The sequence below is a fragment of the Corapipo altera genome, unplaced genomic scaffold (genome assembly GCF_003945725.1).
Source record: "Corapipo altera isolate COAL_440 unplaced genomic scaffold, ASM394572v1 75, whole genome shotgun sequence".
NCBI lineage: Eukaryota > Metazoa > Chordata > Aves > Passeriformes > Pipridae > Corapipo > Corapipo altera.
The window spans coordinates 1,895,958-1,920,133 of NW_020884887.1; the positions used below are offsets into that span (position 1 = coordinate 1,895,958).

General features: G+C 44.1%; 1 protein-coding gene across 1 annotated transcript in view; it reads right to left on the minus strand.

Annotated features, from left to right (window-relative positions):
- Nucleotides 1-24,176, minus strand: part of WWC1 (WW and C2 domain containing 1) — a 67,090-nt gene that overhangs the window by 35,193 nt on the left and 7,721 nt on the right. The window contains exon 2 of the mRNA XM_027643412.1: nt 32-141. Within this exon, the coding sequence (XP_027499213.1) occupies nt 32-141 (110 nt within the window). The remainder of the gene's footprint in view (nt 1-31; nt 142-24,176) is intronic.

Genomic DNA, 24,176 nt, shown 5'->3' on the forward strand with positions numbered 1-24,176 from the left:
CTCTGCAAAAACACAATAAGATGTCACTTACTGGTGTTGTGGTCTATGTAATAGACTCCAACCTGAGGGTCATAAGCTTCTTCCCATCCTAATGGCAACTCGTCACTAATGCAGTCTGCAAAGGTTAGTGGCTTAGTGTACCTGAAATGCAAAGTAATATTTAGCATGAATAAAAGAACACTCTCACATCTCTATTCCAAACAACTGACCAGAAAACAAGTGCCACAAGGGCTCCAGTATCAAAACCAAAGGAAGTTGAAAACTACATTAAAGCTTTTGTTCTTATCATATAATACTCCACCAACTCTTCCCTTTCTTCATCTGAAGTTACAGCAGGAAGAATTCATTCTGACAGAGCTCCAGAGCCTTGCCTGGCTGAGCCAGTACTTGCTTGACAAAGGAACATTAAGAACTTTGCCAGAAACAATCCTTGTCTCTCAAGTGAAAGAACAAGACTGTTTGCAGGCAAGTCCTGTACCAAAAATATGTAGACAAGAAGGAGCAAGATGAGAAATGCAATTTGCATAGCATGAATAATTAAGACTGCACAATCAATAGCAAGTGCCGAGGTCTGTGGGACCACTTGTCATGCAACTCCTCTCATTTGCATTGCAATATGTTCTGTTTCATTAATGACAAACTAGATTAGTTTCTCAGTATCACAAAATGTGTAACCTGCTCCATCCGAATGAGGAAGTATTTCCACAGCACTGCTCTGATGAGTTTTTCTATTAGAGACCACATCCAGCAACACTCTGAGGGCTTGTATGGCTGAACACAAAGCTCAGAGTACCCAATCCTTGAGCGACCCCACAGATTTTAATCACCAAACCCATGTCCCTTTCCTCCCTTTGACTCTGAGTTAATGAGCTTCAGTTTGCCCCAACAAAACTCCTAACCAAACACAGCACTGCAGGGAGGCACAAGCCAGGAAGAATTAATCTTGCAGGTGTCTCATCTCCAGCTGCCAAAAAGCACAATATGCCACAGGTCCACAGATCCACCACACAACCCCAGCGCACGCGGTATATCTGGAAGGGGGGCCATGACTTCATGTTGGGACTCACAGGTTTGAATTACTGTGACTTACCAGGGGAGCCCTTTGAGCAGAAAGCACAGCACACACTGTACAGCACCACAGCCCCTCTCCAGCAGGCACATGCTGAGAGCAACGGGGTCAAAAAGCAGCCACAGAGCTGTACCCAACTCTGCCACACACAAGCAGCACGTCACAGGGAGGCAAGGGGGTAGGAGAGCAAGTCTCCAACCCGCTGGGAAAAACTGAACAGGTTTGCAGAAAGTCTTTTGTATCCAAAGATAATTCAGCAGGGCTGACAGCTTGACAAAGAGTTTAACTAAGTTCTGAGCATACTTCACCTGGAGGCACTGAGCAACCCAGTGGTAACTCCATATTACAGTCACCTTACAGTGTTAAGGGGAATTTTAGGAAAAAAAGCCTCTAGCCAGAAGAAGTGCAACATAATTTCCCCCAGATACAATCCTTATGCCCAGTATGCAGTAAAAACAAGGTGAGAATATTCCTGTCAAAGCCATGTAAGCCACTAAAACCTCTACTTACCTGCTGCTGCAATTCCCTTTCAACACATTGCCTTTGCCATAAGAAGCAGCGTTTGAATCACTATTTCCTCAGAAAATTTCAATTTAATTTATAGCTCTGCAGTGCAAAAGAACTCAGAGCTCCACAGCATAGAACTGTGAAACTTTGTCAATAAATTTTCACCGAAGGGTTTGTTTTTACCGTTGTTAATCTAGATTGTGTACCAAAAGCATGTTTGTATAGAAAACAGAGGTTACCTGAAAATAAAATAGAATCTCAATATTTGTGATTGCTATCCCTTATCCCATGTTATTCCCCATGATCAAGCTGTTTCCTCAGCCTGAGTACCCACTACATGCTGCTGAGTTGATCAAATCAAAGATGCACAAGGGTAAAAATGCAAAGCAAGGTCAGATACAAGGCACTCTCTGGAGATAACACAGATGAAAGTGCAGCAGCAAACGTGTTGGCAATTTTAAGTTAAACACCGGGGTTAGCACTTTCACCCCCTCTGCAAATGGCATCTGCTTTTGTTCAATGTTAGTGGTTTGTGTAGAAGCAGGACAGGCAGGGAAGAGTGAAGTGCTAAATGCTGAACTTTGGAGAACCTGCTCCCACCCCTGAGAGGGCACAGGCATATTGGGATCACAGAATCACAGAATATGCTCAGTTGGAAGGGACCCATCAGGATCATGAATTCCAACTCCCGGCCCTGCACAGGGCACCCCAACAATCCCATCATGTGCTTGAGAGTGTTGTCCAAAGGCTTCTTGAACTCAGACAGGCTTGGTGCTGTGACCACTGCACTGGGGAGCCTCTTCCAGTGCCCAACCACCCTCTGGGTGAAGAACCCTTCCCTGATATCCTGCCTCCAGGATGGTGATGCATTTGCAAAAAACCAACTCAACTTCACACACATCAGGAAACACAGCATGATGACACTTCAGTGTAACTGCTGAGGACTTGGTTGTAGTAATTATTTGATTGCTCTGATAAGCAGGACATTGTTCTCCCATTGCCCAATATTCTATAAAAAAATATTCAGTGAAAAGTTTTCACCTGTAGTCCATGACAAAGCTTAGAATTAACACTAATTAGATGCTATCTGGAAAAAGGGAAAGGAAGACAAGTTACTATATACAAATAAAGTCAGCAGGGGTAGAGTATGGCAGCTAGGCCACGGGAAGTCCAGGGTCTTTTCCTGTGCAACATTTGATAAGTAACACTCAAAATAATGCTATGAACTGGTGATATGATTGCTGTTTTGCTACTTCTATAGAGAGATTTGTAAGAAAAGATGCAATTCCATCCTGGGTTTGCAGTCTCTGACATTGCACCCCAGCTTCCATTCCACCCTGTAGACTGATTAAACCAGGAATCATGCCTTTCTCATGTCCCAGCTACAGTGTTCAACATTTTTGGGGAGTGATCCAAGCATCCCTCAACATGGAGCAGTAATTAAACCCATACTTCAAATACATTAGTTGAGGGTGTGCTACAGACATAAAACATACCTCAGTATCTTAATTAGCATTACAGACCGAGCGGAGTTTCTGCAGCAGAATTCCGCTCAAGAATCACACCTAACACTAATATCAAACTCTTTTTTTTGGTTAAGAACAAACAAAACCAAACCAAAAACCCAGTGTTGAGCTGCACTATCAGCCCTAGGTCTTGGGAATACTTTCATCAGGGAATGGCACTGCAGTGCCAAAGTTTAATACCAAACTTATAAAGCTTCTGTTCAGCTTTTGTCCAGTTCTACTTTGTTAGAAACAGCTGAATTCCTTCTAAATGTGCTCAGGAACTGTCAGACTCAGTAGGAAGCCAGGACCAAGCAACTGAAGGATGCTTATTCCTATTTTCCATATGAAATGCAATGCATGAACTACATCCAGCCAGTTCTTTCAGCTGGAGTTTTGGAAAAGGGGGAGAAAAATCAAGGCAGGATCAGTCTACTCTAGCAATGACACAAGCCAACTGGAGACTTGCCAGTTACTAGGGCTCAGAAATAGACAATTATCTCACTTTTGAGGCTCATATTCTCAGCATATCTCAACGAGCACCCATCACCAAGCACAGACTAGGGCCATCCTCCCTGGCTGACCACAAGCTTCCAACTATCCTATTTGTACAGAGGAGTAACTACTCATTAAAGGAGAAATTTGTCATTCAACTAGCAAACAGAAGAGTAATTAGTTTTATAAGTAAGTGAGTAATTCCATTTGTTAGAGACAAAAGAGTTATTTCCCCAAATAACTGCACCTTCATAACCATAGTACCTACTTTCCTAAGCTTCTTTTCCTTGCTGTTGTGGGAAACACTGGCACAAATCAAAGCAGCAATGCTACAATTGCAGATGAAAAACGTGCAATGTATTGTGCAGGCAGACTCTGAACACAGCATAAAAAGAAAAAGGAGATTATTTCCTTGTTTTAAGGTATGATTTTAGGGTTTGTTATGAAGACCGAAATAAACCAATTTTCCAGAAGAGGTCCAAAAATGAAGCATTTCCCTAAGCACATTCACAATGTAACATGAGGGATTAAATGAGCAAAAGGAGAAGTTTCTTTCTCACAGCAAGACATGATTTACTTAGTGTACTATTCCTGCATAAAACAGGACTGTTCCTGCATGTGGGAAGTTGAAGCTAGGACACAACTGCAGGTCTATTCCTTTGAAACATCTCCTTTACAATTCATAAAGCTTCCTGATCTGCTTTGGAAAAAATCTCATCAACTCAGTCAAACCATGTTATCATATAACAGGTCCTCTCTGTAGGCAGATCGAAGCAGCAACCTACAAAAATGGACCCCCTGCACCAATGTGCTATTAACTAAGGAAGGAATGGTTTGTGCATTCCTTACCCTCCTCTGTTAGGGAAACCTCCAGATTCATTCATCCAGCTTTCAAACAAAAGTAGTGCACCCAAAAGTTCAGCAAATCTTGACTTTGACTTCTGATCTCCAGCCCCAAAGAGGGAACCAAGGAGGCAAACAAAGTCTGTAGATACAGCACTTTTTTATTAAACCCAATCTGGTCTAATTAAAAGAGATGACACTGAGACAAGAGTCTTGTCTGCATCTTCCAGCCATGTAAGATTTGCTTTAACGCATCAGTTAGACCAGAACTACTCAAGTGCTTCATCTGCTTCTCAGCTGAGCTTGCTGTGGAGGTCTACAAGAGAAACCAGTCTGAGACAGAGAAGATATTTGTAAATCATAGCCTAATTCTGTCCTTTTAGCTCACCCCTAAGGAACCCATATGTTCACCTCATTTCAATCTATCTCACATTCATCGTACCTGTGACTGCCCTTCCCCCATTAGCTACATTTTAATCAAAGTCATTATTAGAAATATTTAGTATTTTGAAAATGAAACATCAACCTAGATTTATCCATTTACATCATATGTTCTTAGTTTTCAGTACGTTAGTTTTAAATTTAATTGCATTCAAGAAATCCAAATTTACTTGAACAAGTGCAAATGCTCATCAAGACACATGGAAACCAGGTGCCCACAGCAACCACCACACACAGCAGGTCAAGGACACCATTTCAGAAACTAATCCTGATAAACAGAGATAAAAGATAACAGCATCACCCAAATTCCTAACCTGAGGAGCATCTGACAGCCTTCAGGTAGAGGCAGGCTGAGGAGTGCTCACCCATCAGCTATGCTGAACGTTCTGAGACACTTCCATGTTTCCAAAACGTTTGCCCCCAGTAGATCAACTATTTGTACAGCAAATGATGTTCAAATCCCACTGCTACAGCAGGAAATAGAAAGTTAGTTTCCTACCTCTACTTTCTAAGTCACAACATTTTCAAACGAGAAGGGTTTCTATACTTCTTATTTTTGATCACCTTCAGTTTCTATCACAGATAAAACTGGAAGTCAATGTTATCATGCGCAAACAGTATTAAATGGAAACTTGCTCATCTCAGATTCAGAAAGCCGTTCTATATTCTTTAACTCCACTGTTGTCAATCAAAAACCTCATTACGCAGGAAACTGAAGGCAAATAATCCTTGTATAACCAGTTTTTGATTGACAGAAGGTTTGTTAAACATGTCTGTACAGAGATTCCTGACAGGAGCGGGAGATGGGTGACCTGCGCCACTTACAAATCTGGAGTTAATGCTACAAAGGCAACAAAAATCAGTTCTGAACTTCTTAAAACAGGAAAAGGTATTTTTATAATTACTGGATTTCAGTATCAACTGGTGGCCCACAGCAACTGAGCAAACTCAAAGGTAGCTGTCAGTACAAGTGTGCCTGTACGTAAATGTGCAGTCGGCAAACAGTGCGCATGGGTCACCGAGATGGGGACATTTATAAACCAACAGTGCACTGCCAAGCCTCTACACCTCACATAAACCCACTTAATCCCTATGTTTGCAGGGTTCCTCAGACCCATAACAAAGTAAAGCCATTTAAACAGGAGAGCCTTATGTTAATCAGTTCAGCACAGATCACATGGCCTTACATGAAATCCTTCATGACTCCCTGCGGGTGAAACGACAGACCAGGGGATTTCCTGCAGGTTGCTGGACCCATTGCAGCAGCTCCCTGCACAAGGAACAAAGGCAGCACCTGGATCGCTCAGGACATTCATGCCAGTTCCTCTTACAGCCACAGCACAAGCCACCAAACCCTAAAAACCAGCTTTCCAGCTCTGTTCAGCTCTCCCCTTCCCTGCTGCACTCACAGGTACACAGCAAGCATACAAGTCACACAGGTTCATGGGCAAGAAGTCAAGCCAGGTAATAAAATAATGAGTTGTGGTAGATACTTCCACTCACACCATTTCTCTTACAAAAGCAAACAGTTTTTAAGCCCAGCATTTTGTGGGAGAAGCTTGGAGTCAGATTTTATTTTCAATGGCTTCTGCTCATTATGTGCCAGGATGTGCTGCACGGACCAGGACAGAGAATGAGATAAAAGCACCTAATTCCAACTGTGACACTGGGGCAGCTGTACCCAAGATCCATGTGGGTCTGAGTTTTGAGGAACCTGTTAATGGGCACAGCTCCTACTGTAACTCAGAAGGCTGCTGCAGGAACCACTGCCAGGAGGCTCGACACGATGACATACAAGCTTCTTTGTTTTTAATGAGGTCATCCCATTCTCAAGACAGACGATGATTATTTTTAAACTTCAGCACAGAAAAACCATCGCTTTGCAGACAAATTTTCTAGGACTACAGCAGTCTCCTCCTCACAAAAGCTTTTAAAAATAGACTCCTACACATTTATTACTCAACTTGGTGATCCAGCCCTCAAACACACCGGGGCTATTCGTCACTATAGTAACTATTTTCCCTGGGAGCATCTTCTCTCACTGCAGGGAGAATTGCCTTTGGAGGCTGGAGGTGTGGCAGGAAAGAGGTCCTGTTCTATGATCTTGCTGGCAAAGCTTTTCTCACCCTGTCACCACACACCTGGGCACGATGAAACACTCCCTTGGATTCCCACTCCAACTGCAATTGAGGCAAAAGGTGATGAGAACAGCTCATCCTAGCAACCAGTATCCTCAGCAGTGACACAATAGACAGCTCAGGGCCACAAGGCACCTTCAATTGCACCAAAACCTCACCAACTGTGAGGGAGTGAAAAGGGGAGACCTACACACCGAGGGGAGCAGAAAAGAGTAATTGAGACCACCATAAGCAGACAGGAACCATAAATGGGAACGTGCTTCCCAGGTAGCAAAGAGAAGCCTTTAAGAAGTGATCACAAATTTGAGAAGCTTCTTAACTATATTCCAAGGAGCCTGATGCGAGATCAGATATGACATTTCAAAGTTTTGGAAGACAGACATTATTCCAAGACCCACAGCAAGGCACAGCCACCCTAAACTTCTAGTAACCTCAAACACAAGTCATTTCAATGACTGTCAGTGTGTGGTCCTGGTCTTGATGTGATAAAGGATAACTGGGAACAGAATTACAGCCCTTACAGTACAAATGGGGTCAAGTCTGAGAAAAACACCTATTTGAAGCTGTTGCTGTAAAATAAACAAATCTGCTTAAAGTAAAACAGAAACATTACCAACAGAAATGCCTTAAAATAACCAACACGTGTCCTCAAGTAACTCAAACTGCAGAGCTGTTTGCTTTTCAGAAGTGCTTTCTTTTGTTGCCATGGTTATTGAGCATCTTCTCAGCCTTCCGAAGATCTCTTTCATCCTGTGTCTCCTCCTGGCCCCTAATGCTCCATGCATTGGGTCACCTCCAGGATAAGCAAGATCAACATCTATCTTCAGAGCTTATTTTCCAAGCTGTCATAATTTTAAACATTTTTACTGACACGAGAACTCAGTGATGTCCTTTACTGCTCTTTGGCCAAGCCCTGTACCTTGTTAAGGTAATTTTGAGTCGCCTGTAATTTGCTAATTTAGACCCTTTCACATAAGCAGGTAACATCTAAATTATTCTCTTTCTACAGAAATTAGTCACATGCTGCCCAAGTAGAATCTCCACAAAAGAGATCAGGAGACACCAAAGACACCTGAAAGTCAGGCAACAAGTCTGTATTTCAAGCATTCCAAACACAAATGCATTTATACCTTTAATAGCAATACATTTCTGTTGGTCAAACAGAAATGTAGAAGCATAATACATATAATACACAATTTATGACCCCACCAGCCACTACCAGTATGCCTAGAACACATCAGTTGAACAGTTAACTGCTTGTTCTATCCAGTTCTGAAAAGGCTTGCATGTTTACAAGCTCTACTTTGCACACAGTGACAGTCTGTTTGCCCATGTATTTCTTTTCAGTACAGATCATTTACTCCTGGAAGCAAAGAAACTACTAAGTTATTTGCAAGGAGAAGACCATCAAAAACCACTTACAGATTTTAGATCATTCCCAGAGATTAACAAACTGGTTCTGCAAGCAGGAGAGAGGCAAGAGGTCAGTTCATACCTTCCTAATCACTCAAATGCAAAAATTCCTGGGATAGTTCAAGGTTAAAAAGTCAGGAAATGGGAGCTGAAGCTTCTCACAACATTAACTTGCCTGCCAGCCTGTATATCCTGCATGCTTTCCTGAACTGATTAAGCAGAAAAGATATAAAAGAGTAAGGTACAACTTGATGAGAACAGTGCAACACAACTGAACTAAAAGCGTGCAAGAGTTGGAATTTAACCATGCAAGTAATTAAGACGTCTTTAGTTTTAAATGGTTGAAGTTGCCTGCAGTTCTTGTAGGATAAGCAGCCTTGCCACCTGCACAGCCTGAGTAGATTGGCTAAAAACAGGTCAGTTCTCTCTTCACTTGGAAGTTCAACTGTTCTCAAAGAAGGGGACTGGTCACTTCACAATAAGGGATAAATTGTCTACCAAACATCCAGAGTAGTCAGACTAGTTTCTTGACATATCTGGGAGATTATGAACTGGAAGGCTTGTCTCTGTTCTTTCAGCCAGCATTCCTACTTCCCTGAAAGGCTGCCCATGGTGTGGGAGGCAGCAGTTTACATTGGCAAGATGCCTCAAGATAAGGAGGTGTTTAGGACAGACTCCCCCCACAACACAGCTCCTAAAGCAGGGAACCAATACCTACTGCCAGGGAAAGATAAATATTTGAGATGTCAGCAAGGAGGTAAGAATGGAACAACTGCTGTCCCTCAGCATTCAGGAGCATGTTATCCATGGACAGCAGCATGCAAAGACAGGCAGTGGTGCAGCAGTGAGCACTGGGCTGACCATCCCTATGTCTGTGCAGGGGAACAGATTTGGGATTCACTCCACAACTGGACTTCATTGAGCACTGAATTTTCACTTCATGTATGGTGATGACAAACCTTAATTCTTTGAGAAGAAATGCATTTCTCACCAGCATGTTCTATCTCTACTGTGAAAAAGCAGCATGACAGTGAATACCTCCTGCAACACTGCCAACTCCTGTGCCCTTTATTCACATGGCATTTGGAGTGGGAAAACAGACAACTCTAGGATGGCATCACTGGACTCATCTAGAGACTTAATCTTCCCAATGTAGAAACCAAGCATTGCTAGTATGAAAGCCTATTTGCAAAGGGGTAGGGGAAGCACAAAAGGCTGTTTTCACATGCACATGGTTTGTATTCTGCTCCCTGCTCACCTCCTGTTAGCACTGACTCTGTAGAGCAGCTTCAGCAGGACTGCCTGCATTATAAACATTCTTACTGAGTTATAGAGCTATCTGATGGTCCCAATCCCAAACAGCAACATTAGCAGGCTCTCTGGTCTGCATCCTCTGCAGAACATAGTCTAGGCAAGTAGCAGGGCACCACCACATCCCATTCTGCTCTTTGCCCTAAGATACATCAACTGCAGCCACTCAGCTTTTATGCAATGCCTAGATCAGTTCTGAAAATATTACTACTTGACTCTCTGATCTGACATCAGTCTGGCAACTTGTAAAACCTTGTCCAGATGGAGCTGAATCCAGCTTCACTTGACTTGGAACCTACCAAGTCAAGTGAACTCCAAAGAGGCCTCAGTGCAGTCCCAGGAGTTCAAGGGCTCCTTCAATGCCATTGTCAACTCAGCAGTACCAGGTATGAACAGGAATATTTCTGACTGCCTGCAAGAATCAGAGGAGATGTGTGGTCACAATGATCTTAGAGCAATGGAGAAAACAGAACTAAAATCCTTCCAGTTGCAAAGCAATTGTGAATTCAAGGTACAGAATAGGTACTTCAGCATAAGCACTGCCCTGCCAACTGTAATCCATGCCATATTCTTCAAGAGGGGCAAACCAAAATTATTTCAACAGACTCGACCTTGTGAGTTAGCACTGAAGGCAGCCTTTGGAAATGAAAGCATGGCAACTCACTTCTGATCCAAAGTGAAGAAAGTCCAGGTTGCACAGCCCTCAGCTCATGGATGCAGTGACTGCTGAAGCACATAAGCACTTGGAATTCACAGTATCAGCTTTACTATCTACTACTGCTGCTGTAAGTGTTGATGCAATGTCTTCTTAGTTCCTGAAAAGCCATACTGCATAAAAATAAACAGAAATGTCAGAACAAGAACAGACGTCTAAAACAACCTCATGAGAGTAAAGCTTTAGGAGATGTAAGGAGTTAGAAGGTAAGAGTATAGAATTCATAGGTTTAGTATCTTTTTCATCTAAAGTAACAAAGACTTGATTTACCATGTAGTTAAGCTACCAAAAAAATCATGCCAAACTGCATTTATAGGCAGAACTGTACAGAGCACTAAACATAGCTCAGTACTTCACACATTGCAAAGGAGTCGATACAAATCAACAAGTATTGAAGGTTGCTCATGCATCTGAGGACAGCAAAAGTGAGATTTGCATCACCAAGTGAGTTTGATTGATTTACTCTTATAAACATCATTTATTTTTAATGATCTGCTATCAGTATGTTTTGCCAACAGATCAAATTTCTGTTAACATGGAAGTTATAATGCCTCTTGCACTTTACATTCCCCTTCCCCACCTATCTTGGGTGGTTTAAAGCCCACTTGCAGTCCTTCTGCCAGCTCTCTGCGTGCCCAGCACACAACTCAGGAAGAACAAGTTTCATCTGTAAAAAGGCACAGGTCAGGGACCACAGCTTAGATCATCCTGAGGGAAGGACTCTGGTTTTGGTACTGTCTACTTTCAAGACTTCTGCAATTGTGCCACCACCATGGAAGTCTTCTTCAGGTTTAGGATGAACATGCATTTCACCACAGGCAAAGCCAAACGTGTCAGCACCACGGTGTCTTGAAACTGAGGTGCTGCTCATAGCACCCCCTGCAACTACCAGCAAGTCCCAGAAGCAATGTGTCACTTTTCAGAATTCAAAGGAGAAATCCTTTTGAAAAATTTATTTCCCAAGACTGTTTACAACTCAAATTTTACTGCAGGGAGCACTACCTGAGGATCTGTGAGCACAAGCTCATGGATGGAATCGATACCAAATTGTTCACAGAGGATATAAGCAGTTAGTTATGACCAATAAATGATATCCTGATCACAAATTATCACTGGTTGCCACAAAAGTAAGGTAACATCTTTAAACATGAACATGCATATGTGCCAAAGTGTCATCTTTCACTGGCAGTTATTTTGCTGTTAAGGCCTTATGGAGAAAAGACTGTTGTGGCCTGAGGCAGTTAACCAAGTTTCTATCTAATGCACTGTATTATAATTTTTGAAGTGTCCAACAGACCTTGATATAGGTACCAGATATCAAAAGCTTTTTAGTTATTCCTCAGTTCAAAACATACAGCATTTCTTTCCACTAGGCAAGGACTCAGCATACATACCACCTCATCACTGCTGCTCACACTTCATGCTCTAGGTATGTGTCAGAGACACACCTTACATAGTCTTATTATTAATATTTAGCTACTATTTTACTGTGGTGTATGACCAAGAGTACAGGAACCTCCTTCCAAAGGAACAATCTTCCTCTTTCCAAAACACCCTGGTGAAGGTGGTTAGAAACACAGTCTATTTGTGTTTCTTTGGTATCTCTGTATTCCCATTTCTCCTATACATGTGTAGCAGGTATGTACCTCATTCCAAGTTCCTGGCATGTACGACAGCAAAGACACACCAGTTTCAGCACCACCACACTAATTGTTCCACATTAGAAAGTGAGGTGAACCCCAGCAAACAGGCTGCATTTCATCTCAGCTTTACAAGCTGGATAACTTCAAAGAAAAAAGCCAGAGATGCTAGATTTGTCTTAATCAAGTATCATGGCAAACAAAAGCTGAAGTTATGGCATGAAGGTCAGCAGGGGCACGTTCCACCTCCCTGAGCAGAAGCCATTGCATTCCACAGTGCCTAAGAAAAAATGCCCCAAGATCAGCAGCACACAGCCAAATTCCCAGCACACACCTAGATCCTCTAAAACTGAGAAGGATCTGGATTTGTTAAGTGAGAAAATGTTTTTACTCAAATGCTCTAAGCTAAGCATTTAGGAAGGAATTATCTAAAAGACACTGCCTGAATTCCTCCAACAAAAAGCACACAGCACACAAGGGTAAGTTCATATACCCACAGAGAAAGACAGGATTTTATTCTATCCTTGTCAAGAGAGAAAAAAAAAAAAAACAACAAAAAAACTCCCACCACAAACCAATGAATTTTAAGTATCTGCTCCCAAAGCTGCAGTGCAGCCTCAGCAACAAAAGTACCACAGTCAAGCTGTAACTATACTTAGATTTCTTCAGGAATGCAGCATTTTTCATTTTACAGCACACACAGTAGCGTTGATTTCTTTTCTGCATTGCAAGGGTTGCTTTATCTGCACGGTGTCACTTCCCTGGGACATGCTTCAGGATTAAAAGCACACAGAAAGCATTTTAGGAAAGGATCAATTTCTAGGAGATGCAGTTTCTTAACCTGAATTAGCATGTGAGTGTACAAGTACACGTGCTAGCACAGGGAAGGAAGGGAGGGAGAATTGTGTTGGATCCAAAGCACAAAGACATCAGCAACTGAACCAGGCTCCCATAAAAAGCATCTCTCACACCTGACATCCTACACAGCTTTTCCTTGCTCGTCTTCCCAGTCCAGCAGCTCTGCTCTCCCCTGTTGCACCCTCCAAGCCCTTCCACAAACTGCTCCTGTCCCGTAAATACAGCAGAACAGCACCCAGACTGTCCTGCCCAGTGAATTCCCAGTTGGGTTAGCGGGACTCAACAGTCAACAGCATGCCAGGGACAGAGGAGTGTCAGGAACAGGAGCAACACCGGGGAAAACCACAACCCCCTCTTGCTGGTTGTGATGAGCTGCCTGGCTGCTCACCAGATTTCTGGGCACCAAACTCGTAGATGAGCTTCATCTGCCATGGAATCATAATTAAAACGGGTCCTCTCGAGTGGCCCATCCTCTCCACCTGCCAGACTGCGCCTTGTTGCTGCCTTCGGGCTCGTTATTACTTATAAATGCATAGAAACCACCAACTTTAGAAGCTGATTTACACACACTCAGACCAGAACCCCGCCGGGCTGTGGGCAGGCACCTCCCGGAGCCCCGGCAGAGCCGCCCGTGGAGCTCCGTGCAGCCGCAGCGCGGGCTGTCACACTGTGCAGCAGCGCGGCCGCGGAGGAATGTGCTCGCTGACTGCACCTTTTCATCTCGATAAGGATTTTCAAGGTCATGTTCGCTCCCCTACCGGCTCCTCCCCGGCTCCAATGAAATCCCAAGCACGCAGCCCTGGGCCCTGGTGCGTGTTCCCACCCTCCGCGTCTCCCGGACACCGGCACAACCTGTCGCATTCCTCCGCAGCAGTAAACCCCAGCCTTTCTATTTGCTGGCAGCCCGACCCCGGGGTTGGGAACACCTCTCTCTCCAGCAGGCACTGCAGCAGCAGCTCCTGCGCTGCAGGGTCAGGGTAGCTCTGCAGTGAGGCTTGTGACCTCTGGGATTAACATTTCTGAATTAAGCATTTCAAATAAAACCAGATTCCAGTCCGGGCCAATGCCTAATCAAACTCATGGGCCAAGAGAAGGGCTCTGATGGTAACTCAGGCTGTGCATGCTGCAGCTACAGGATCTGGTGAGCCTGTCTTCAAGGACACGGCGTGGGGACTGCCTTTGGGGACAGCCCCTGTCCCCACAGCCTCCAGCCAAACCAGCTCAGCCTCAACAGCCAAGGGGGAAGAGCTGCTGCCAGCCCAGGGCTCAGGGGAACAGGCAGAGGTGATGGCACTGAGCCTGGGAAGCCCTTGTCCTCTGGGCACAGGGGATGCAGCCCCCTCCCTCACACCCAGAAGTCATCACTGCATGGATACAACAAGCTTAAGGACCCACATGGACTCCCTACACCACATAGGATTTCTAGGTAGCTACTGGAGAATCATACATGCTGCCAGCTTACAAAGCCAGCTAATTATACAATCTGTTAAGCATGTATGCGCACACAACAGTGCTTTGAGTCATTAGAGGACGGGATTTATACTTCACTGCACGCATCTTGCTCTTTGTGAGTGCGTGCCTGGATACAGCCAAAATGAACACAAGTATCTGGAATGTCTGCAGCTCGCAGGCCAGCACATCTGAATACAAAGCTGAGCCCTAAGAGGCTCTGACCGGCTGGTGTGACCTGCAGTTGCACATATTGCTTCCCCAGAGATGTTTAAAATCCTTACTCCCTTTTTTAACCACGCTGAGCATCTGGAAGCGGAGCACAGCACAGTGTTTGAGCCACACTCTGAAGCTGTAAGAGTGATGTTAGTGAGGACACACGGCAGCAGTGCAGGTGATGGGTTGTGAAGACAGAAGAGCTCGACATTGGAGCCAGCAGCAGTGCCTGCCATAACGTGTCTGTCCCGGATTTAATCCCGGCAGAAGGGACCTGGCAGGGACCTCGGTTCCTATGGCAGCAGCCACTCCTCGAGGGCCGAGCCCACGCCAGATGGAGATCCCTGTCCTAGGTGTTTGCCAGACAGAGAGTGCTGTGGCACACCAGGGATACTGTCTCTTCCTTTCAGTCATTCTGTCTTCATTTACCAGTGCCCAGATTTGCTGCCACTGCTGTCAGGCAGATCGACTGCAAGGCAACAGCTCTCCCCAGACCACTCCAGATGATGGCTCAGACCAGGGCTCCCTTCTATGCTGCATGTGGCCAAATCATTTGGGTGTTTTTTAGGCACTAAGAGCAATAGCTATGTTTTTCATGGATTCTGTGATGTTTCTGACATATCTTATTTTTAAAAGAATTTCTTCTGCTGAGTATTTCACTTCAGCTTCCCAGATATCTAAATATCCAAAATACCATGCAGGTGAGTTCTAACCCCCCTCAACTGGCTTCATCCCCATGGCATGGCTACATCCTATGGAAAGCCCTATCCTAAGCAATCATCTACCTATAGCTTATGCTATACTTTGTACTTGGCATTGGATTTTCCATTTTTACCTTCTGTGTATTGCCATTTTACCTATTGTTTAACATGAACTCCAAAAATAGAATGATCTTAAACTGATTTGGTGTATAAGACACAGAATATTCTTTCAGGGCCTTGTAACATGTGAAGCCAAACCACCTCCATTTTCACACATTTCTCTTTGCCTGCAAGTCAAGGGAAGCAGCAGAAGGCACCAACTCTTCAGCTTTGTCTTGGAAAATATAAGTTGGTCAAATAAGATCCTGAAATGTAGTAGAGACCACACAAACCTAGCACAGTAGGAAATCACATCTTTCTTTGTGCCATATCAAGCCCCAGATGCCTTTCATCTGTAACAAGGTATTTTCTCTCTCTCAGTTTTCAACGGAGGGGACGTAGCCAGGAAAAGAAGCTGGTGAGCTACATCTATGCTCTGCTCACAAAATAAACCCTCTTTGTAGAGCAGCCAGGCAAACAAGTTGCAGGATCTGCAGATGCTTTAAGGCACAAGACATTTCACTCCTGAGATTTTCTTGTGGGGCCTGGAATGCCCCGGATCACCAGTACCTTTTCCTTGGAATTTAGAAAGCAATGTTCTGAAAAACAAACTAGTTCAAAGCCAATCTTCTCTATGCACAATCCAAATCCTTTATAGCTGACATTGTTAGAAAGACAGCCCTTTACCTCAGTCGACTTTTCCCTTCTTCCATCCAAAAGAAAAAAAAAAAAAACAGGAAAAAGCTGGTTTGGGTTTTTTTCAGACAGTGTAAAGTAGTATTTCATGCCAAAATCCCTCAGTAACACTTTTTCTCCATAACTATCAGGTTTTGCAGCCTTTATATATGCCAAAGGATAAGCAGCAGCTGAATGAGTCAGTCTCACTTAGTCAAAACCAGTATTTGTAGCAAGACACTTGAGGTAAAACTGAAGCAGCTGAGGAGGTGGAAAGTGTTATGGAAACCAGAGCTGTGTGGGTACAGACACCTCCCCTGTAAGGGAGCTCAGGGTACACAGCAGGGAGAACAGCCTCACACACCGTGTGTGCTGCTCCCCAACCAAGCTATGCCAGGCACTGTGCACAATTATCAGTGGCTTGATCTGGCCTCAGCTGGAGCTTGTTTATAACTCACTGAAGCTGTTTGAATACAACCATCACTGCTGCTCAAGGCAGTTACCTAAAATATCTCAGCTATTCATTTTCATCCTTAAGTCAAAGCTGTGTTTAATGGATCTGACATTGTGCCTTACAGTACTGTACACTTGGTCTTAAGCAAGCCACCATGAGAGTTTACAGGTTTGAAATTTGCTGCTTAACTGAGTACTACTTCACCATCAGCACCTGAATGAAATGCAACTCCCATGCCAGTAATTTTTTTTGTTAGCAATTAGTTTCACTTTGTTATCCTTTTTATTCATTTCTACCCAAATGCTGATCTATACCACCAATGCAGAATTCACATGTATATTCACTTACTCCCATCAGCTCAGCTAAATAAATCATTATCCACAGTTCAGCTCACCTGCAAAGACCAAGCTGAAATTCTCTGGCAAATAAAATACTCCTGCTGCCCTTGTCTAGCAACTTTAATCTAATCTACAGACTGATCCAGGGAACCAACTTGCTATCAAGTTCCAAAATTAGTGATGAATCTGCAGAACTATTAAAAACAAAGACCTTGTGGGCAGAGGTCTTTGAATACTCCTCCTATCCACTAATAATGTCCTTTATTCAATGTCCTTCTAATAATTGCCAAATCAATGGCATAAACAGATGCTTCCACTGTTCCAGACCAGAGAAGACAAAGGGCAGTGATGTTGCAGAAACTGCAGTGCTCGGAATGAATGAAATATGACACTGAAATTCAAACAGCATTTCAGAGAAAAATATTGAGTGTTCTGCTAGGCTCCTGAGCAACCACACACTGAGCAAGGCCAGCATGCAGGTAAAATGGTGCCTCCAGTTATGCATGCAGGAGATACAGGGAGGACATCCAGAAAGCAGCACATACCTTTTAGGTGTCACCTTCGCTGTGTCGCAGCAGATGGAATTACAGCCCACAGTGCAGCATGAGAAAGCATCAATCTGATATTTAAGCTGTCTGCTTTGAAAGACAAACTACAAGTGACACAGCTGCCTGGCTGAACCCGCACTCACCACCCGCGGTGCCAGGCAAGCACAGCACAACTGCTCCAACAGCAGCTCAGGAGTGAGCCATGACTTCCAGGAGAACAATGTTTGGCAGGAAGGTCACTCCCACTCTGGCAGGTCACTGCTGCCAGGCAGTCCTTGGGCCATTCCAACTCACTGCACCAGCAGAAACCGTGCCCAAAAAAGAGGGAGCAGTTTCCTGCAGGCTAGCAAGCTTGGGGAGGAGCCAGATGGGCACCTGGGCTAACAGAGTGGCCACCTCCCAGGCTCAGTGGCTCCTCAGCCTGCTCCAGCCCTGCCAGTGGGGCTTATGCTCAGGCCCACAGCCAGAACCAAGCCCTAGGGCAAAGATTTTGACCTTTTCCACCAGCAGAAGTACAAGTGGTTGCAATGGTTCACTGCACTCCTCTGAGATGGATCCAGAAGCAATCACTTATGGTTACTAAAACAAGGGGGGAATCAAATTCACCTCCCATCCAGCCCCTACCTGAGCAATGCTCATTTAAAACATGAGATTTGTTAATAAATGTATCTCTTCTAGCTTTCCTCATTAATATATAATAAAAAATACTGGCATAAAACCAGCTCATACAGCCTCACAGTAATCAGGGACATCACGCCTCACGCACTCTGTGTGCACCTGAACTGCTTCACAGGTGGTGTCCAACATCTAAAGCCAAGAAGTCACCAACTCAGGGCTCAATTTAAGAAGAGCTGGATTTGTTTCCTTCAGTTTTGTCCTTTCTATGAAACTACACCAAATCATATTCTTCAAGTACCCGGTGATGCATTTACACTCCCTCCTGTGACCAGCCACCAGCTCAAACAGCTGATGCTCTGACATGGCAGATGATACAAACTCTCAGTGCTCATTGTAAAAGCAACAACTTTTCAGTTACCTGGAGACATTACTTCAAATCAACTGAAGTACAGCTTTGTACAGCAGAGCCCCAAGCACCAAAGGGACATTGCCTCTGCTATGTGCCTCCCTGATCACAGCACGAGACAGCAAACAGGGAATCCAGGGTTCTTCTCTGATCACCAAGGAGCAGAAACTACCTGTGACTGAACAAGAAAAACAAGTAAACAGGACTAAAAGGGCAATTTGTTACACCTGTGCCAGCCAGAAACATACATATAGAGTCCTTAGTGAATTGAGTGCACTGCTCTGTCTTGTTCAGCTCAATCACAGCATCCCACAAGCGAGCTGTTACAAAACAGGAGTAGGAAAGCTAAATCAGACAAAATAACTTTCAAAGACAGACTAACCTCAGTGGGGAAGAAAGAACACAAGAACTCTGCTGGCTTTTCCCATCCAGCATGGATGTACATTATACTCTGCCAATGCAAAACTATGCATAAAGGGAAAAGAGCTCATAAAGCTACAAAAAAGGAGCAATTCCAAAATGAGCCATCAAGAACACCACGAGAAAGCGCAGTAAACAAGTGATGGTCCAGACACAAGAATAAACCATAGCTTTCCCAAAGGGTAAACAAAGGGAATTTACAGAGATGGAACTGAACAGGCTTAGGTCCAGCTTTAAGAATTGAGAAGAACTTTGGTTCTTTACTAACTGCCCAGAGCAATACACAAACACCAGTCATCACAGAGGTCCAATCTACATGGCCACCAGTCTGCCGCCCTAGCAAAGCAGCTGGTGGATCTAGAGGGGACACAGGACTGCTAATTCCAGCTGCAAAAGGCCCCTGAGGAAGGTGAGGGTAGGCACAGAGCATATATAACACAATCACATTGTAAGTCTCAACCTTATCTTATCACAGTGGTATTAGAGGCATAGGCTGAGCTCTGTTTTTTCAGTAGGATGCCTGGCAGTTGCTGTCCCATTTGCAGGGTATCATTTAGTCCGACGACTGAAGGGCAAGATGAATCAGCCCCATCACCCCACCCTACCCAGGAACGCTGTCGCTGAGCACTCACCCCGCTGTAACAACCCAAGTTGCAGGAAACAGTTATTCCACAGCAGTATTTTTTTTTCCCATTCATACGGTAGAAAGTAAATACTTTGTCTGTAATAACTGAACGCTTTTGAAAACCAAAAGCACCAGCAACAGTGTATTCATATTCATCTCTTAGTGCTACTTGAGGAACTGAGGCTACGGATTTTAAAGGCAATTCACTCCACTTGCACAAAGGCTACTTATTTCAGACAGTGGCACCCCAAGCTGTTACTTATCTGCCTCCTTCCTTACCTACAGGATATGAAAGTTTAGACAAAGGTATTTGACAATAAAATCAAGTTGAGAAAAACACCCTAACAAGTTTCTAAGCCTATTTGCTTCTCTTAGCATGAAAGGCTTTACGATATTTCTTGCAATTCTCCACTCCGTGTTTTGTTCAAAACTTACTGATTATACTAATAAAATAATGCCCAAAGCACAACAGAAATCTTTTAATAGAGTGAAAATTAAAGTATCAGATCTATTACACCACCCAGCCTTTCCCCTCCACTGGAGAAGCATTAGAGCCTTTGGACATCTCATTTCAACAAGAAGGTTATTTAGTTCTTGAGTTTGGAGTAAAGTATTTAATCACTAAAGGATTTGCAAATTACACATGAATATGCATGCAGCACTTCTCACCATGACATAAATCCTATTGTATATTTATGAATGGATTGCTTTGCCTCCAGCTTCTACATGTATATAAACACAGGTTTTAATCTTCAATTCCTTCTTCCCTCCCTTCTTTTTAAGGGGTTGCTTAAACAAATTTGCATTTTTGGAATCTATTACCTACAGTGTATTTCTTCCTTTTTTTTTTTTTTTTTTCCCAAACTCCATAAACCTCCTTCTGCCACCAGGCAAAATGAAATGCTTACTTTATGAAAGGCCTTAAAGAGCCTGTAAGTATGGACATAAGAGGACTAAGCAACAATGTTGTACAGCTTGTGAGTGACAAAGCTGAAGCAGCAACAACGACTGGAAAAAGGAGTGCATCAGAGCTGGCAACACAAAGGTCTGAGGGTATGAAGACAGCTTGCCTTCCACTGCAAAGTGTGTTTAAGGGGAAGTAAACCCTCCATAAAGATGGAGGATGCCACATAAATAATAAAACTGTTATTGTAAAATCCCTAATTCATACTGACATAACTCCATTATTCCCTATACCTTCCAACAGGCATCTGGGCTGGTCACAAAGCAGTTGGACCAAAGCAGCATTTAAGCCCGTCTTCAACAATAAGAAAGGCAAGAGGCACCAGCATCACTCAGAGAGGCTTTGCCACACATCTGTCTGACTACCCCAGGGAAGTAATTCAAACAATAGCACCTTTGGAGGGCATTGTTAAAATGATTTAACTTAGGTAATTTCACTGCAAGTCTATTCTGGACCAAATCTGACTGCGAAGGAGCACTTCCCAAAGTGCCACACTCCATCACAAGTGTCGCAAGCAGATTTCCAAGCAGAAGGATTACGGGTGTGAATTACCACTTGGGCTGTTCTCATTTTTGTTACTACACAGAAAACCCTAACAGGAGGAGTAAACTGCACCAGATGCCACCTTTTCTCAAGGACCTGGTGTCAGTTGGCTCTGCTCAGAAAACGGGAACAGCCTGGAGCCCCAGCCCCCATCTCGCTGCCGGGGGCTCTGGCAGCAGCCACTGAGACACCATGGGACATGGTCTGACCCAAGAGCAAATCCTCCCACCCCCAAATAGTCATTGCCTGGTCACAGGGTCAAACCAGACTGTGAACTGTGGCATGTTCAGCTGCAGTCATGTCCTCCCCCATTAACTGAGGGATCTTTTCCCAACAGGAGGGAAGAACCACCACAGCACCCGACTCAAAACCCACAGTGACCCCACTAGAAAGGGCCACCAGCCCAGCTAAGCTACTGAAGATGCAACACATGTCAGAACTACCATCCAAAACCGCAGGAGCCTGTGTTGGGAAGCAGATAGAAAATAAACCAGGAAGCACTGTGGGGCATCAGCTACAGATTGCTGGACAAATAGAGAATGAAGATGAGAAAACTCAACCCAGAACATTTGCTTTAGGGATAAGAGTGGCATTTACAAAGGATGTGCGAAAACAAGCCTGAGTGGAGGACTCAGTGTGACCAGTTCAGTTGCAAATTTGTCTTTGCAAACTGAGATTTTGCAAATGACCAAGCCAGGCTCCTCTGCCACATACCCCCCCCCATCCACACATTCTTCTGCTAAACGGAAATCTTAAAAAGGAAGTGAGGAGTAGTGCCCAAGGAGTATAAGAGATCAGGCAAGCAAACACCACGTGCTTTAAGAAAGTATTCACACTCAGGTTATGCTTTCATCAGCATCAAGTAGATGATGGCAAATACCATTGAAATTAAATTACTACTAAGCCAGTTGTATGAGAAGCTCACCATGCCTGCCACACACTAGTCTAGGAATAATTAACAGATGACATATGACAACGTGTCTACCTTTATTCAGAATTATAGACCAACTCGACTGAAAAGATACCACATTGATACTGGACAGACTGGATTTAAATTAAATCTGGAAGCTTCCACATTTACATTTAAAAAGCAGAAAATAAAGTCAGGAAGTCTAAGATATTTTCCAAAATGCTGGTGCCGTAGAAAACCATGGGACACAGCAGCAGCCAGGACATTTCACTTTCCTGCATATACACATTAAAATAAGGCAGAATAACACTCCCTGATGACTGCATAGAGATCTCTTTGCCAGACAAATCTGCCTATGTCTAGAATACTGGAAAACTTACTTTTTGAGAACTGTTAAACAGCTTAAAGCCTTCTATGTGTGTGTCCATATGAGAATTAAACAGTCAGTGTCCCATCAAGGCAATAACTTGTATAACTCTGATGATTAGACCTTGTGGTGTGAAATCCTTACTAGTGACACAAGACAAGACAAACAGCAAGCCTGGTTTACTGCCTTGCTGGCTGACAAGCTATTTAGGTTAGCTGGATGTGGAGATGACTTCAAGGAATTCCAGAAAAATCTAAACAAGTGGGTTAACTGACAACTGAGGTGGAGAGAGACCAGATGTTGAGAAATGTTGAATCATATCCTGAACAGAAGAGTTTAACCTCCTTATTCTCTGCAGCATTAACACACACCACATCAAATATACCTGAGCATCACCATGTACATGCTCCAACAAAAAAGTCTGTTCAAAGTGCTGATTTAATTTCAATGCCAAACATTATTCATATAAAGAATATTTATTTTTTTAAAAAACACAGTTCGATATGAAAAGCTCACCTGGAACACTAGATACAGGTCATCCTAATTTAGATAAGCCTTACTATTTTTTTCTTAAAAAATATTTATTTTTCATACCAAGTTCTCCCTTGAGAAAAGTTTCCATCTCTTCTATACAGGAATTCATTCAGAGCAAAAGCAGTCAATAAAGCTGCATCATTAGCATCACTCCACTAGTCATAGGAAGCATCTGGAAAAATCCTAGAGAGAACACAGAAGCTGCTTCCAAAGAAGGAAGGAGGAAGGCCTCTGGTCAGCTGAGCCCTTCTCTTTCCATCAAAACAAGAACAGTCATAAGCAGCAACGAGAAGACTGAACCAAAGTCACACCAGATGCTGAGGAACAAAGGTTGGGTCTGAACACCAGAAGCACATCCAAAGAGCACTGCACCAACCTAAGAGCTGTTAGAGACAAGAGCAGCATCACCAACTGGGCATGGACCTTACCCTGGGGCACTGCTGCAGTAGATCTGTCACACCTCCTGGATTAGTGACATCAGGAGCACAGCACACAGGCTGCCTCAGAAACCCCTGTAAACCCCCACTGAGCTAGAGGAACCCTGTGAAGCAGCAGCAGACAGGCTGGAGGGCTCCCCTCAAGGAAAGCAGCACTGGGAGAGCAGTTTTAGAGCACCACAGAACATCCACCTGCACTACAGGACACGAGGAGCCCACCCTCACCCACCTGGCAGTCCCTGCCAGCCCAGGACAACGGGTGCCCTGTTGTTCCTGGGGTGCTGCTGTCTCCCCACTCCCACCCACACCCCTCCTCCCTTGCATTTCAGCAGCTGCTGAGCAAGCCAGTTCTACCAAAGGAGTGTGATCAGGTCCCAAAGGGGTTACCACAACCTTCTCTGAACCAGGTTGACTGACCAGCAGCACCCAAGGCAGGCCACCAACCCGAGATACCTCCCAGGAAACAGGCTGGATAATATGCAGAGCAGCATCACACGTGACAGTCAAATACTTTCCATTGTCATCCCCACCCAAATCCCCATTGAGGTAATTTGGATAAGCAGCTCAAAAACATACTCACTCTTTCAAACAGTCCAACTATGAGACCTTCAGGTGTGCAGGATAAAGATGTCAGCAGATGACTCCTCCTGTTCACTCAGGGTTAGGTGCTGTGGTGTAACAGATTGCTGCTGCCAAGCCCTGGTGCCAACCTGCTTGAGCCCCTCAAAGGATGTCCCAAAGGATTTGTGTCCCCCATGGCCTGGACACAGCATGGCCAAGGGGACAGCCTGCACAGCTGGGCCACCAGCATGTCTTCTACCAGCTGCAGAGGCTCAGCTGGCACATGACACCCAAGTTGTGCCTGACACAAGCTAAATGAACCACTAAGCTATCCACAGTACAGCTTTACAGAGCAATTCTGGGACTACCTATATTT